At 50.2% G+C, this 15,444-nt stretch overlaps 3 protein-coding genes across 3 annotated transcripts; all 3 read left to right on the plus strand.

Moving 5' to 3' along the window:
• Positions 1 to 1,129: 1,129 nt before the first annotated feature.
• Positions 1,130 to 3,116, plus strand: BO80DRAFT_448670 (acetyl-CoA synthetase-like protein; the record flags this gene model as incomplete). The annotated part of the gene is made up of 5 exons (XM_025721694.1): positions 1,130 to 1,212; positions 1,281 to 1,605; positions 1,686 to 2,565; positions 2,612 to 2,782; positions 2,830 to 3,116. The coding sequence occupies 5 exons, from the start codon at positions 1,130 to 1,132 to the stop codon at positions 3,114 to 3,116; spliced, it is 1,746 nt and encodes a 581-aa protein (XP_025571483.1).
• A 576-nt stretch (positions 3,117 to 3,692) lies between these two features.
• BO80DRAFT_390383 (ATP-binding protein) lies at positions 3,693 to 6,426 on the plus strand. Its single transcript, XM_025717146.1, has 8 exons — positions 3,693 to 3,980; positions 4,051 to 4,920; positions 4,989 to 5,223; positions 5,283 to 5,360; positions 5,427 to 5,582; positions 5,650 to 5,715; positions 5,780 to 5,977; positions 6,040 to 6,426. Exons 1-8 carry the CDS (start codon positions 3,918 to 3,920, stop codon positions 6,384 to 6,386), a joined length of 2,013 nt encoding a protein of 670 aa, XP_025571484.1. The 5' UTR covers positions 3,693 to 3,917; the 3' UTR covers positions 6,387 to 6,426.
• Positions 6,427 to 8,917: 2,491 nt separating this feature from the next.
• On the plus strand, positions 8,918 to 9,902 carry BO80DRAFT_199187 (endo alpha-1,4 polygalactosaminidase). The gene has a single exon (XM_025714188.1). It carries the CDS (start codon positions 9,017 to 9,019, stop codon positions 9,812 to 9,814), a length of 798 nt encoding a protein of 265 aa, XP_025571485.1. The 5' UTR covers positions 8,918 to 9,016; the 3' UTR covers positions 9,815 to 9,902.
• Positions 9,903 to 15,444: the final 5,542 nt, after the last annotated feature.

Here is a 15,444-nt window from a genome sequence, read left to right on the forward strand (position 1 = left end):
GGATCTGGAGAAAGCTTGGACCTCGCCAACGTGGCGCCCGGCACGCATAGTTCCTGTCAGGGCGTATATGGCTGGGTATGAGCTACGGGAAAGGGGGTCGTCCTTGCAGAGTGCTTGGGAAGCATCGTCTCACAGTACTGTAGTGTACCTTGTGATGCACAGGAATCGGGGGCTGCCCATGGAGGAATGACTTAGTATGGGAATTACGAAACTGAGAAGCTCAATCTAAGTATTGTCAGATCCGCACAGGCTTTCTCACTTGGCATGGCATGGTCTACCACCAGACAACTAATGCCGCAACTGTAGACATGCTACGCTTCAGTAATTTGATCTTGACCTATTTCTTCATTCAGTGAATGGACACCTTCCAGTGCAGCTGCCTGTTCTAGCGAGGGGGGGCACTACGAAGGGATGTGGAAAATCGGGTTGTTACCACGTACGCTGAATACGTGTGCTGAACTGGGCCACATCGAGACCTCACTATTATAATCTCTCACTTATTCAATCCAACGGCCGCCCGTCTCGGTCATGAGCGACATCTGTCCAAAAGTCCAAGTCCGGTCCTGAATTGTCATCAACATCTGACTGCTAGTCCGACTTCGACGGCGCAATTTGCGTACGGATACGTGTTTTGAATTTCGATACTGTTGCGGTCCCGTTTAAATAGGTTACGACAGCTATACCATAGGCGTACAGTATTAGCATACCGCTCTTTTACGTTCTGTACAGTAAGACGATTAGGGTCGTGATTTTTGCATTACTAACTAGTTCATTCTCGATGGCTCGTATCGAATTATATGCAAGTTGAGATACGCTCTTCCATTTTAATACGAATTACAGCGAAGTGGGCGACACGTTATTCACAAGGCTGGAAGCTCGCTACTTTGACCAGTACGCCATAAACTAGCACAGCGGGTAATACAAAATAATAATAATCCTCCTCTGAGCTGTCGATGGTCAATGGTGATCTCCACGAGAGCCATCCCATGCCCCTTGCGTATACTTGAATTGTTTGACGTTCCGAGCACATACTCCAGACGCAATTCGCCCGATAAAGCGAAAACAACGATGTCGCCTCTCCAGACTATGTCACACACTTCGGCCATGAATTATTAGCATTCGTTTCTCCATGACCTTCGACCATGCCATTTCCCCAGTCCTCTTGAAGAACCACGGCCCGACGACGAGCCGGCCAGCTTCCAAGAGACGGCTGTAGCGCTACCGTTCAGTTATCAGGATGTGCAAGAATATTGCTCTCAGCGTCAGCTCACACTGTGCAGTGTGTTCCAGGCAGCGTGGGCCATCCTGATCAACCGCTATGCGGGCGTGGAGGATGTCTGCTTCGGATATGATACAGGTGACGAGGGAATATCTTCAGCGATGCCTGATTGTAATCAAACCCTGATCTGTCGTGCAAACATCACCCCGGAGAATCCCCTGGGGGAAACGATCCGGAGCATGATGAGGCACCTCAATGACGCTAAGGCGTATAGCAATTACTCTATTGGAGAGGCTCAGAAGCTTCTCGGGCTACAGGACAAGCCGCTTCTCAATTCCGGTTTACATTTTCAGCAGCAAGGACAGCACAAACGGAACTTGAATCAGGTATGGGAAGGCTCTCACTGCCCGTTAGAAGCCGATGGCACTAAATGGCAATGGCCAACAATGCCATCATCTGGTGATAGTTCGATATTGTAGCGAAGATCATGATTCACGATGATGCATCGCTCTCCATATCCGTTCGCACTCGCTCTTCGTATTGCTCTGCAGTGCGCACTGCGGATGTTGCCCATACTTTCGCCAAAACATTGCTGGAAACTCTGAGCGCGCATCCCGAGTCTATGATTGGGGAGTTGAACATTGTTAGTCAAAGAGACTACGACCAGATCATGGAATGGAACAAAGACGTTCCGCAGTCTGTAGAGACCACGTTTCACGAGTATTTCGAATGCATCGCTCAGCAAATGCCTGACTGTCCGGCGATTTTTTCACGGGATGGCAACTTCACCTACCGTGAGCTTGACACACTATCCACCCGACTTGCCCGCCGACTCGCGGATCTCGGTGTAGGGCTGGAAACACTAGTGCTGATTTGCTTCGACAAGTCGGCCTACGCGATTGTTTCTATGTTGGGCATTATGAAGGCGGGTTGTGCCTTTGTTGCCATCGATCCATCCTATCCTGCTAGTCGGATCCAGGCGATTCTCCTCGCAACTAAAGCCACCATCGTGGTGGCCGATCCCGCTCATGAGCATATCTTCCAGAATGATGTGGCACATGTCGTGAAGCTCGACGCTCAATCCGCAGAAGAGCTTCCGCTCACGCCGGCGACGGTTGCATCGCGGCCGTCTGCTTTCTTCTCGAATCTCGCGTATGTGGTCTTTACATCCGGGAGCACTGGCAGCCCGAAAGGCTTCCAGGTAGAGCACCGAGCCCTCTGCACGGCGGCGCAACACCTGGCAACCCCCATGCGCATTGACTCCAGTACACGCCACTTGAACTTCGCCGCATTTACGTTCGACCTCAGCTACGGAGATATCTTCGTGACTCTGGCCCAAGGCGCATGTCTCTGTCTGCCCTCAGGAAGAGGAAAGAATCAATGATCTTGCAGGCGCGATCGTCCGCATGGAAGTCAACTCCGCTTGTTTGGTCCCTAGCGTAGCGCGGATCCTCCGGCCAGAAGACGTGCCTCGGCTCCAGACCCTCTCCCTGGGTGGAGAGGCGCTGGTGCAAGAGAATCTGGCAATCTGGGCGCCCAGAATTGCTCTGAACAATATGTATGGTCCCTCTGAATGCACAATCTGGTGCTGTTCCAACATGAACCTGAAGGCCGACAGCGCGGCCAACAACATCGGCCGTGGCGTCGGGGCCTTGCTTTGGATCACCAATCCTATCGATCACAACCAACTATGCCCTCACTGAGGCAATCCATGGTCATTTTGCCCTCCACGGGCGTCTTCACGTCCAGACTGGTGGCCGTCGTGGTCCTGAAATCGATCTCTGCCAGCCAGGAAGCGACGCACGAGCTGAAGGCTGTGACGGGCCGTGCCAAAGAACAATCAGTGGCAGAGGTCGCCAAAATCAAAGCCTTCCTGGCGTCGAGAGTCCCCCACTAAATGCTCCCCCAGTTCTGAGTAGTTGTGGAAGCCGTTCCTTTGATGATATCAGGGAAGATGAATCTAGTGGAAGCAGCCAAGGTTGCGAGAATCAGGAAGCGCGAAGCGTTTCTATACGGGTACGCGCTAGTCTTAGAAGACAGCTAACTGAGACATGCAAACAAAAGCACTATGCCGAACGTGCGCGCTACTGTAGAACATCTCGGGTATCACATTTTGAACCTGGAAATCCCAATAACGAGGTCTCATCGGGCCTGGAATAGTAACGACTTCCACTATTTACGAAAGAAATACGATCCCATTCACACAAGTATCAGCAAGAGAACTATAGTGCTTGTTCATCATCATTCATATACAATCTTCGGGAGCTCATCAGCCCAGGGTTTCAAGACTAGCTTGGATTCACACAAGGCTGTATCATCTTTGTAGGTGTTCGACGTATTTTTTGACATGTGAAGTTGTAAAATTTCGTCTTCAGCGTCGTATTTGGGGGCCGACCCACTCGCCCGTCAGTTCCGTTGAAAGCGGGCGGTTTTGGTAGATCGTTTCCCGGACGATCAGGCGGTTGTGTGTATCCACAGATCAGTCACGCCTTGTGATTGACAAGCGTCGGAACATTAGAAGCTAGAATCTTGAGAGACATGCACTGGAAGTCTGGTTGCGATACGCTCCACTCGTCTTTTACCCTTACTTTACGACGCAGAATCGTCCTAGATAGAATCTATTACTGCTGACCACTCGATTGATTGATTCCAAGCGCAAACCGCGAAACACTGCGACCTTCACTCCGTGATCATCGCCATGTCGGACGGCGGGAGTTCTCTTGCTTACCACCGGAGTGGTGCCTCTTCCAGCAGCGACCTGGTATGTCTTGACTGTCATTCATTGAGTCCAAAGGCAGGAGGCAGGAAGCAGAACACTGACGCATTGACAGTCCGAGATGAGCGTCAATCCTGGGTACACCCCGGATTATGGGCGCGGAATGAGAGCGGAGGTCCAGCAGCTCTACCGACCGGACGACCGATCGGTGTGGAACGAGTCTGTACCGAAGCCGTCTGCGACTGAAGCCGAAGCCGGCTCCTTGGCCCAGGAATTCGCTGTGATTGTGCGCCGCGAACCCCATCTCATCACCCACCAGATCGCCCTACATTCGATTACCATTCAAAGCCCCCTGATCAAGAAAGTACTGGAACGGACGTTTCAAGGATTTGAGGGTCTGAACACTCAGCTGAAAGATCTGGTATTCAAGGCGCCATTTCATCCCTTCTACTATCGATGGCATCGCTTCGAGAAGCTCTGTCAGGAGGAGCTGGACCCGGAAGTTGGGCATCATCTCAACCTCCTGTATCCCATTCTTCGTGAGGAGATTGTGCCGTACATCGAGGCGATGCGGGACCTGGTCAAAAACAAGGTGATGAGCTTTGACTACCTGTGGACGATCTTCGGTCCCGGAATGGAAATCTTCACCCACTTGAATGGGCAACCCCGTCTGATGGAGGTGACCGAGAGTCGGTATGGGGCCAATATGGGCGGGGAGTTCTTCACACTGGATTGTCGCTATATTGACTGCGACGGGTCCAGGTTCGGCTACGTCTCCACCTCCCTCGATATTGACAAATTCGACGGTGTCAGGAGACTCGTCGATCTGATCGCATTCCCCAGCCATCTTCATCCCGACGTGAAAGATCTGGTCGATCGACTGCATGCCCGGGGTGAGAAGTTCGAGCAGCTCAACGGCTTCCACCATATGTCGTACTCAGGGTTTTACACGGCCAGGTCGTCACGACAGATCCGCAAGCGCCATGTAAGTTGCTCAGGGGGCTGTCCCGCGCTGGTTGCAGGGCGCTAATACTGATCTCGTCGCTCGGTTAGGTTGACAACAGTCGCATAATCATTGATCCGCATATGTTCAGCCTGTATGGCACACCGGGGCCTGGCCTCGGGTCGATCCAGGCGGAGCCGGACTCTGTCACAATTTCAGCCGTCGATGACTCGCTCTTTGACGTGCCTAATGTTGTTTTCAGAGCGACGAGTCATGCGTATCAGGAATACCAGAATGCCTTGGGAAAGCACATCAGATGTAGCAGGGACAGCCCGTCCAGTGCTCGTAAGCCTACCACACATCCCACCCACGGCTCCATGGATCAGTCCTCATATCTACAACAGATCAAAACTTGAGTCCAAATTTGAGGTTGCTCTGCAACCACGTCGTTCGCGGCTACTGCCTATCTTTCAAAACATGGGGTGAGCGCGATTTTTTTGCTTTTCTAATATCAAGTTTCTCTGGTAACCCGAACTTTCGTTTCTTAGCCGAGTTCGACGTGGACAACGTCGGTCCCATTCGCTGGAGCAAGGACGCTTTCTCTCGGCTTGTTCTTTCCCATGGTTACAAGGAAATTATCCGCGCCTTTGTACACGAACAACTGGCCCGAGATGACAAGTTTGATGATATTGTCTACGGCAAAGGTGAACATAAATACCCCAATCGCCGGATGATCGTGACACCAGAAAGTGGCTAATAATACTACCACAGGTCTGGGCTTCATCATGTTACTCGCGGGAGAACCTGGAGTTGGAAAGACACTGACAGCGGAATCGGGTACAGTTATCCCCACTGGATAGCTTGAACAACCGCAAATTTTTACTGACTCAACTTCCCCCAGTTGCCGAGGAGATGCGTCAGCCATTGTACTTAATGGGTGCGAGCGAACTCGGAGAGACCGCTTCGGAAGTAGAGGAATCACTTGAACAAGTACTCCAGCTGACCAGTACATGGAATGCTATCTTGCTGTTGGACGAGTGCGACATGTTCCTCGAAGCTCGTTCCGCTGCGGATCTGCGTCGCAACCGACTGGTCTCCGGTAAGTTGTTTCCGCTCCTGTCAAGGTGTCAAGCCCACTAAAAGTCCATACCTCCGTCCCAGTCTTCCTCAGGCAACTGGAATATTATCGGGGGGTGATGTTTCTCACCAGTAACCGCGTCAGTGATTTTGACCCGGCATTCGAGTCGCGCATTCATCTCACCATTCATTACCCCTCTTTGGGTGCGGCGAGTCGGCTCCACATATGGAAGACCTTTACTCGAATGGGAGAACTAGATAGTCGACTGAGCGAGGCGGACTTGGAGTCTCTGGCAGCCATTGAGATGAATGGCAGGCAGATCAAGAATACGGTTAAAACGGCTCGTTTGTTGTCCAAGCAGGATAATGTACCACTGGCGAGGGAGCATATCGAGATGGTGCTGAATGTCCGGAAGGGATCCCGTATATAGAAGGAGTATTGCTAATTACTGAAACACATGAATCGATCAGCAGCTATACCCTTGTAGCATACCAGTCCCAGTATTAGTACTCATACCGGTATCGTATGTGCCATATTCCAGAAACCCCCGTATGGTACGTGGTAATGTGGCTAGCGCACCTGTGGGGGCAGCTGTCATGTCTGAAGTCTGCAAGTGGATAGATACCCAGAAGATTTTGAAGATGTGGATCAGCAGTAAGCACTAAGGGACTTAGCTCTTAGTTGAATTTAGCTCTGTGGGAAGTTGCTATGGCGTACACTGGGTCCAAATTGTAATCAATAATCACACCTTCAAATCTTGGACGTATGAACTGCATGGCACCCTTGCAGGTTGCAGCGTGTTCCAGTTTGAGTATCTGAGAGGCTCAGCTCGGAGTTACGTACAGCGCCAACTGTAAGACGTGAGAAAAATCAGGTCCAAAAACAGATAATCGTCCTTGCTTAGCAATCGGACCAGTGTATCTATCTACTCCGTGTACTGTGTATAGTGTAGGGTGGAGATACACTGCAGATCTTTACTTCATATGGAAAAAAGAGTCTACTATGTGGGTAAGGATTGGACCCTCATATGACTCGGGGGTATGAATCAGGTTCGTAGTACACTGTTCTCTGGAAGGGATGGTTTAAGCCAAGTGGTCTGGGATTCTAGTTTACTGGAGATAGCTGAGTTGTAGTAGCTATGGAGTGAAAGTACATGTGAGGGTGGGATGCCCCGTATAGATGGGATGTTTGGCTGTTGTTCTACGAGTATTTACTCTGGATGACAGTGGCTGAGTTCATCTACCTATCAAACCTTCTCATTCATATCTCTCCGAAGTAGAGGGAACCTCACTATGAACATTTCCTTCACCTCAAGTACCCAACTCTATTCTTTCACCAAGCTGTGAATCCCCTCATTACCCACTCCAAATCACGTCACTCCCATCCCCATTCCCCTCTCCTCGTGAATCATCATGAAAACTCTTCCCCAAGGACTGGAGCCTAATCCTCTCTGCCTATAAATTGGCCTGTCTGCCCACTGACCGCCTTCTATTTCTGCATCTCTTCACGAAGTTATCTGTCTCTGGATCTTGTCAAGCTTCATTGTCCCTCATCCTCATTGTGAATTTCACTCACTTGGTGTTTATATTGGTTCATACTATACTTCTACAAATGGTTGGAACATGGAATAGAATAGGGTGTTCTATATACTACTTTATACTCTATTCCCTATCTCCGTGGCAATCGATGTATCAAGATCATCTATGACACGCACTAAACAACTACCATATACGATGAGGTATACCTCTCTAATTCCTTCATGGAATTTCCTCCAAGGAATGGACTCAACACACTCAACCACAATATCCCCTCCATACGTCTACAGAAGGATCCACTTCACACACACACACACACACAAAACCCATTCATACAAACCTACGGGTTTCCTTACTTTCTATTCATGATGAGATTCCCTATACTTGGTTGGGATGTATCCAACTATGATATTGGGATGATCTCATATCTGGAATGATAGGTGGTGCTATACTTGTTCACATTCAGATCACATACGGAGTAGTATCTCACTCACTTCTTCTATATCTGTGATGGGTCTTTTCATTACGATTGAGGACGCCATATTTAGGTGTTTACTTCACGGGATTATCTACTCTGGAGGGTGTGGTTGATGGGGTGCTGTTATTTCGTATTCTTCATCTTTACCTCCATACCTTGGATATGATATCCCATTCACCAATGAACCAATCCGGCATGGGATGAGATACATACCTATACCTATCTCAGGGTATGCTATTCGATTCGATCTGGTATTATCTATACTATACGATACCGTCTATCCCATTGATTATCAACCTACAAAGGAATGGATACGTCGAATACCAATACCGGGAGATATACCCTTGGAAAGAAGAAGTGAAACAAACATATCCTCCACCATACTCATACCCATCACTACCATCACTTGGGTATTACACGACTGAAAACAACAATATTGTGTAACATACAACATATACCTTAGTGATAAGTGCATTGATACAAGTATATCTATCTATGTTTCATGTTTCATGAGATATAGCATAGGATATGATATGGCATGGATATGATGAAAGGATAATCCCTCCTACCACTAGCACCAGACACATCAACCTATCCCCCACCCTACCTCTAAATAATTGGTAGTATGGGAAATTAAGGTATCCTGTATCACCACCCCTCCCACGTGGATCGCATACGTGATACAGAAACGTCTCATATAAAATGAGCTGCGATGAAATCAGGGGAATGGGGAGTTACCACTCCAGATTGGATTGAAGAATGCGACGTGCCAGGATTAATGCCTTCTTTCACTGATTCATCACCCTGTGAAAACGGGATGGGTCGGTGAGGTCTGGACTGCACCACCTCGTGAATACATCGGATGTGTGCCTTGGATTCACGGGGATATGCGGGATGGGTGGGTTATTCATTGGGTTGGATGGCTCGTATATATTCTGGGTTGGGGTGTTGGGTTGGGTGGTTCTCATTCTACACATCTCATCTATCTCATCTATCACACTGACACGCGCATCTACGGTAACGTCTCCAAGACAGAAGAAAGACAAGATGTATACCCTCACACTCCTCCTCATCATCTTCTCCCTCCTTACCTCCACCACCGCAATCTGGCAACCCGCCGTGGGGACAACCTGGCAAATCATCCTGACCGAGCCCCTCTCCCCCCACGCCATCAAGCCCGATTACCTCGTCTACGACATCGACCTCTTCATCAACAACAAATCCACCATCGATCGTCTCCACACCCTCAACCACAAAGCCATCTGCTATCTCTCCGCCGGAAGCTTCGAACGAAACCGTCCAGACAGCGACCAGTTCCTCGACTCGGACAAGGGCAACCCGCTCGACGACTGGCGCAACGAGCGATGGCTAGATATCCGGTCCGCGAACGTGCGTCGGATCATGAGCGCTCGATTGGATCGCGCGGCGGCGATGGGCTGCGACGGGGTGGATCCGGATAATGTGGATGGGTATGCGGCGGAAAGTGGGTTTGAGTTGAGTAAGGAGAATGCGGTCGAGTATGTGAATTGGTTGGCGGGGGAGGCGCACACTCGCGGGTTGGCGATCGGGTTGAAGAATGCCAATGGGATGATTCGCCAGGTGTTGAGGAATATGCAGTGGTCTGTGAACGAGGAGTGTGCCAGGTTGGCCGAGTGTGGGGCCTACACGGCGTTTGGGAAGGCGGGGAAGCCCGTTTTTCATATTGAGTATCCCAAGGGGAGTAGTAGTGATCAGAGTCCCGTGGGGGAGGAGGAGAGGAGAGAGGCGTGTGTGTTTCGTGATTCGAGGCTGTTTTCGACTGTCATGAAGAATCTGGTTCTGGATAGTTGGATTCAGGGGTGTTAGGGGGTTGGGTTGGGGAGTTCGTCTGGTTGTTGATGTTGTACTTGCTGGGCATGGTCAGGATAGAGCTGGCTAGTTGATGAGAGGTGCTACGCACCGTAACATGTCTATTGAATTGCACAAGAACCCATATGTCCCATACAATAGCTCACCCCCATACTCGTTCTATTTTCGGTCATAAACAATGTCAGTACCACCTTGTCTCAGTACAAGAAGCAGCGCTATAATTTGGCAACTCTGCAGCTGCCCTGGTATGAGGTCTCATTCAGATGCCGGGATGAATGCAATTTCCGCTTCCACAGTTGGTTTCCCTACTGCAGTACCGCGTGGTCATGCATCAGACACGTGCCAGCTTATTGTCTGATCTGATGCATAAAGGTGGCTATTAGAATACCCTTTGCATATCACGCTATATGATGTGATCCGACTACTGAATACACCGCTGATCGCATGAAGACGGATCGTCGAGATGCGTGACTAAGACTTTCACGTGTAGATCGCTGTTGACCAGTCAGTCTTATCTCGCGCACGGTCCTAGAGCCTCTGTGAACTAGATTGGCCCAGAAGCCTCCAGATGAGGAGTCAGAAAGTGGCAGCCTACGGCACCACTGCAAACACACAAGCCGGTGGGCTTATCACAATGCATCTGCTAACAGCTTTGGACCAGGATGCAGCGTAATATATTGTTGGAGCATGCAGAGCCCCAGTCGGAAATGATGGAAGATGTGTATTGTACTTATCGTCAGGGTCATATAGTACCCCCGCACTAGGGTATAAAGACCGTGCTTTACAGGCCCGGTTAGTCTTTCCAGAAATGGTTATGGCTTGGATTAGCGTTGCGTGGGCTGAGTTGTCCTGCAAGATGGTATTTCATGACACGTAGACTCGAACACCGCAGATGCAGCTGCTGCTTCGCGGCGCTATACAGCTATGGCTGCATGTACTCACTAGCAATGGCTCGGTTTGACTTGCTGCACAGTCTTTACTCGGCTGTAAACATATGAGCGAAGTTCTAGCCGCTAGCGCCCCTTTTTGGTTAGGGGTGCGGAGCTTAGTCCGGAGACAGTGAAATTTGTCGAGGGTGATGAGAGCCCAAAGTACGAGGGCAGATCGGAGGGTAACTGCATCGATCAATGCAAGTTGCGTGAAGTACCGCCGGTCCTGTTTAATCGCAGTCTGCTTGAAGCAGCATTGTATGGCAGAAAGTCTTTCGATGGTCGCGAGACAAGCCGAATACTTCCGGTTGCTGCAAAGAGCAAAACATTAGACACAGAATTACCTAGTAAGCTCACTCACCTCGAATCCATGCAGTCGATCCTATCTTTAGAGACGTCTGTCAACGCAACAAGCGTCGAATCTTGGAAGATGGTCATCATATCTGCCAGGATACTGCGGTGCGTTCGGTTGTAGAGTTCACGACAGCAGGGTCACTAACGCACTTTATCCCCATCAGCGCTAGTCTGCCATAGAAGATGCGGAGCAAAGTAGAACTTACCAGCAGATAATCCTGCCTAACGATAACAGCATCCAGGGTCTGTGACAGTAGCAAGAAAAGAAAGTCGGACTTTCAGGAAGTCCGGTCCCTGGCTAAGCGCACTAAGATTCAAAAGAAGCATGTCACTATTGACGTGTTTTCTGAGGTCTTTTCTGCTTCGTAGCAATGCCTGAAGCCTCCTGTTCAAGCAACGGGACTGGGTGGGTATTTGAGGAGAGTTCCGCCGAGCAAGTCCTCGCAAGTGAACACCTGCGATCAGGTGACAGCAGCATTCTTCAGCCTCGATGGCATATGTTTGACACCAGATTGGAGCACCCTGCCAGGGACAGACACTTGTCTTGGTAAATCTCGTCCCAGGGCAGGCAGCCTTTTGAACTACACGCGCACGCTGAGATCAACTGTCCTACAGATCCATGACAGATACAGATACCAGCAAACAACGAGACACCGAGCCAGCCACTCAATGCCAACGTTGCTTATTCTGGTACATCCTCTGCATCTCAGCGTTAGGCCTCCCACGGTCGATCGATCCCTGAGCGTTGAACTTAATCCTAACTACTCCGTAATGGCGGCCAGCTTCATATGCCGCCGGCTGATCGACTCCAACGGTCGCAGATCCCTCTTATCGATCCGTGTGCCGTTCAGCCACATCCCCCTTTCTTGGTCTTCTAGTCTGTCATCAAACACCATCGGACCCCCTGCCGTACGACGTGAGCTTGGCCCCTGCGGAAGAATCCGCCCCTGATGCTTGTGGCGCATCGACTAAGCAATATAACGGTCAGAACTCGGCTCGAGGACCAGAAGCAGAAGCATAGAGTTGCACGCAGGCTATGAATCCAACGGGATTTGTCCGAAGATAATTACCGACGTCATGATAGATAAAGCTATACCCATGGCCAATTGTCACCGTGGCTCTGCGATTCGTTTAGTTCCCGGACTGGCGGAAGTGCTTTCCGACGCGTGTGGCTCACGAAAGTCTCGGAATCTCACCTTAAGCAATACCAGACCGTGTTAAGAGAGGGGAACCATCAACAGAGGGTGGTGACAATTTGGACGGCCCCCTTGGATGCAGAACACCCCACTAAGTTGGGGCCAAAATGACAAGCACGTTGCTCGAAACTGTTGAGATTCATTGGCGCAGAATAGAGCACATTAATCTATTTAGTAAGACCAAGTCCGGTGCTAAGTCACGAGCTTGACGACCCCCCGACCAGTCAACTCATGATTCTCCCCAAGTCGTATCCGTGATTCGTCGATAATTGACCAAACCGATCAGGGGTCTGGGTGCGAAAAAGATACCCAGCATGGGTCGATGCTACCCCTGCCAGAGCGTTGGCGCGGAGATAAGCCGGTAGGCAAGGACGTGGACAGTGCTAGGTATGAACTAACGGATTAGCAGACGAACAGCTTCCTCGGCTTGTCAGGTAGTCTGAACTAAGTCGATATCGACCCTCGGCTGAAATTGCGCCAGTGGCCGGGCCTCCCTCTGCTGGGTCCACCGGGTGGATGAAGGGAAAGGAAATCCGCTGACTGACGATGAGTCCGACGACCGTTGAACTAAAAGGGCAGGTTCATGTCGCCCGTATGCTTGACTACCGTTGCCAAGCATGCTTGGTCTGGAAGCCAAGACACACAATCGGCCGGAGAGATCGTGGCAATGCATGAGATGACATGATATCTGGCTCGGATTCGGCCCGGGTTGCCCGTGCTTCGGAGCCCTGGCACAAAATGGTATATCATCCGTGGTCGTCAATATCGGCGTAGGCCTCTGACTGGCTCAAGATTGGCCCTTCGAGCAGGAAAGTGACCTGGTCTGCTTTCTGGTAGCGGTGTTTCTTCACAGGGACTCGATAAAGGGAAACCCGCTTCCGATGACTAACTCTGTCCTGTGTCCTCCGGAGACAGGTGTCTAGTCGGAAGTGAATCGAGATCTGTCGGAAGTACCGCCGTCTGCCTAGGTGGCGTTATGTTTGTTTGCTTTGACATCCCCTGAGATGCATGTAGAATCCCTACTCACTGTATCCCCGGTGAAAGGATGTCCGGGTAGTGGAGGAAATTGAGGCCGAGAGGCTGAGATATCATGCACTTTACGTGGCGTAAGATCGCGGTTAACGGTCTATAAGCTAGGGTCTGCCAGGCCCTCTGCCCGTGCGATGACACTGCAGTGACGAAAGAAAGAAGCGATCCAGTCAGGAGAGGAAGCCAAATTAACGACGGTTGTAGCCGCCCAGGATGGCCAGGATCGCGAGATAATCAAAGGAGCAGATCGTGGAGTGGCCGGGCTTCGTATTGTCTTTTGGTTTCTCTTTTCGTTTTTTAACCTTTTCGTGCCAATTTTCATTTTCCATTCTTTTTTGCTTTACTGGTATTTCAAAAAAAAAAAAAAAGAAGAAGAAGAATTTGTTCCCTTTTTTGATGCTGCTTGATTTTGTTCGTGCCTCCTGGTGTAGGACGTGATAATTAAATTGATTATTCTCCCCTGTCCGGAATACTCCGTACGTTTCAAGCAGACGGGATCGCACGCCGTGACAGCTGGGCCAAGCCTGGCTAGGAACCTTATCGAGAGTCATAGTCGCCAGCATTAAGCACGTACGTACCCCAATGCCCCTCGGATAATTCCTGCCGCTGGCAAAGGAAAAATCTAGAAACAGACTGGCTACGCGTCCGCCTGCGCTGTTCCACTTTCCATGTTTTAGCAGAGCCAATGTCGGATATATGGCCCTGGATAGACATTAAAGTACCGTGGCACGGATCAGGAGGGATAATAGTGGTTCCCGACTATAATAACACCAAACTTTCCACCCGCCTTACCATAAGGACCTTCCGGCCGGCATCAAGCAAACACCACAAGGGCCATTCCTGCATGAGGTCATACTTGCATGGGTTACCTGCTTTGCTTGATTTCCACTTCCTCTGCCCTCTATCTACACTGCCTAAAGAGAAATCATGCCATGCTGGAGTGATAGGCTCCTCTTGCTGGATTCGGCAATCCAGCCGTGCTTCAGTTCGTGCTTCGGGTTCTGCATTTGGGATTGGCGTGGGGAATAAGACGAAACATCAATTACTGCCTGGACATCGGCAGGCTGTTGGAACCTAAGTGATGCAGCTGACTGACCCCATACTCGTCTCGAGATGGCCAAGTCCGCGTCTGAGTGGTGGACAGAGTACGGAGTTATGCCGGACTCCTTGGATCTCGCCCTATGATATGAAGGATAGCAGCCTGGGGAGGGGGTTGCAAAGAGAAAAGAAAAAAAAAATGGAAACTGAAAAATGGAAAGGGAGAGGGGGAAAAGAACCCTAGCAAGCACGGGAAAATAAAAAAAAAGGAATGGAAAAAGAAAAACCAAAAAATAGAAAACGAGAAACAGGAAGTCTAAACGATCATCTTAACAGAGCTAAGGAATGATCGTTCAGGTTGAAAGGAGCAGGGATGAAAGCGAAGTGATCGACAACACACCTCTTGACAAACTGTTTGTTCTGTCTGGTCGCAATTGTGGAAATACCAGGCCAACTGGCTTGGGGGGGGGAAGGGGGGGGTTGATGCCGCGCCCACTGCGGATCGATGTATGAGAGATGTTCTCCGTTTTGATCCGCTTTGACACCCACCGTTTTCCCTCGCTGGCATACGTCCGATGTCCGATGGAATCCCTCCGCACGGCGGAACCTAAGCCTGCTCCTCCTATCCTTATCTGACCAGTGTCCTAGAGCCGTGAGTCCGCGGCCCTCCATGGTATCATGGTATCATGGTATCATCCGGCCTGGACGTCGAACCGACCGTAACTTCTCCACATACGGAGTAAGGCATGAATGAAGTGTGGCCTGCGACCGCCTGCATGCCCTGCAGCAATGCACCATCGGCCCGAGAGTAAGTTTGGTTGGAAGGATTATGGATGCTGGCCCTCATAGGTGGTCTCCAGCAGCTGTACTTTAAAGGGTTCCTTTAGCAGAGGCCGGAGGCCTGTGATTCGTCGAGAGACAAATTATTATCACCAGTCCATGACAAATTGCGATAGCCGACAGCGATAGTTGTTGGGACTGCGCGAATATTAATGGCTGCGGCCCAAAAATTCCACCATCTCCACCCGAAAAGTGTTGGTTTCGTAGCAATCTGGCATCCCCACCATCTCATGCAATAATC

The sequence above is a fragment of the Aspergillus ibericus genome (assembly GCF_003184845.1).
Source record: "Aspergillus ibericus CBS 121593 unplaced genomic scaffold BO80scaffold_48, whole genome shotgun sequence".
Taxonomy (NCBI): Eukaryota; Fungi; Ascomycota; class Eurotiomycetes; order Eurotiales; family Aspergillaceae; genus Aspergillus; species Aspergillus ibericus.

Coding starts and splice junctions, on each gene's coding strand:
- BO80DRAFT_390383 (XM_025717146.1), top strand. CDS start 3,918: ATGTCGGACGGCGGGAGTTCTCTTGCTTACCACCGGAGTGGTGCCTCT. Junction 5,224..5,282: donor GGACAGCCCGTCCAGTGCTC/GTAAGCCTACCA, acceptor TATCTACAACAG/ATCAAAACTTGAGTCCAAAT. Junction 5,361..5,426: donor CCTATCTTTCAAAACATGGG/GTGAGCGCGATT, acceptor TTCGTTTCTTAG/CCGAGTTCGACGTGGACAAC.
- BO80DRAFT_199187 (XM_025714188.1), top strand. CDS start 9,017: ATGTATACCCTCACACTCCTCCTCATCATCTTCTCCCTCCTTACCTCC.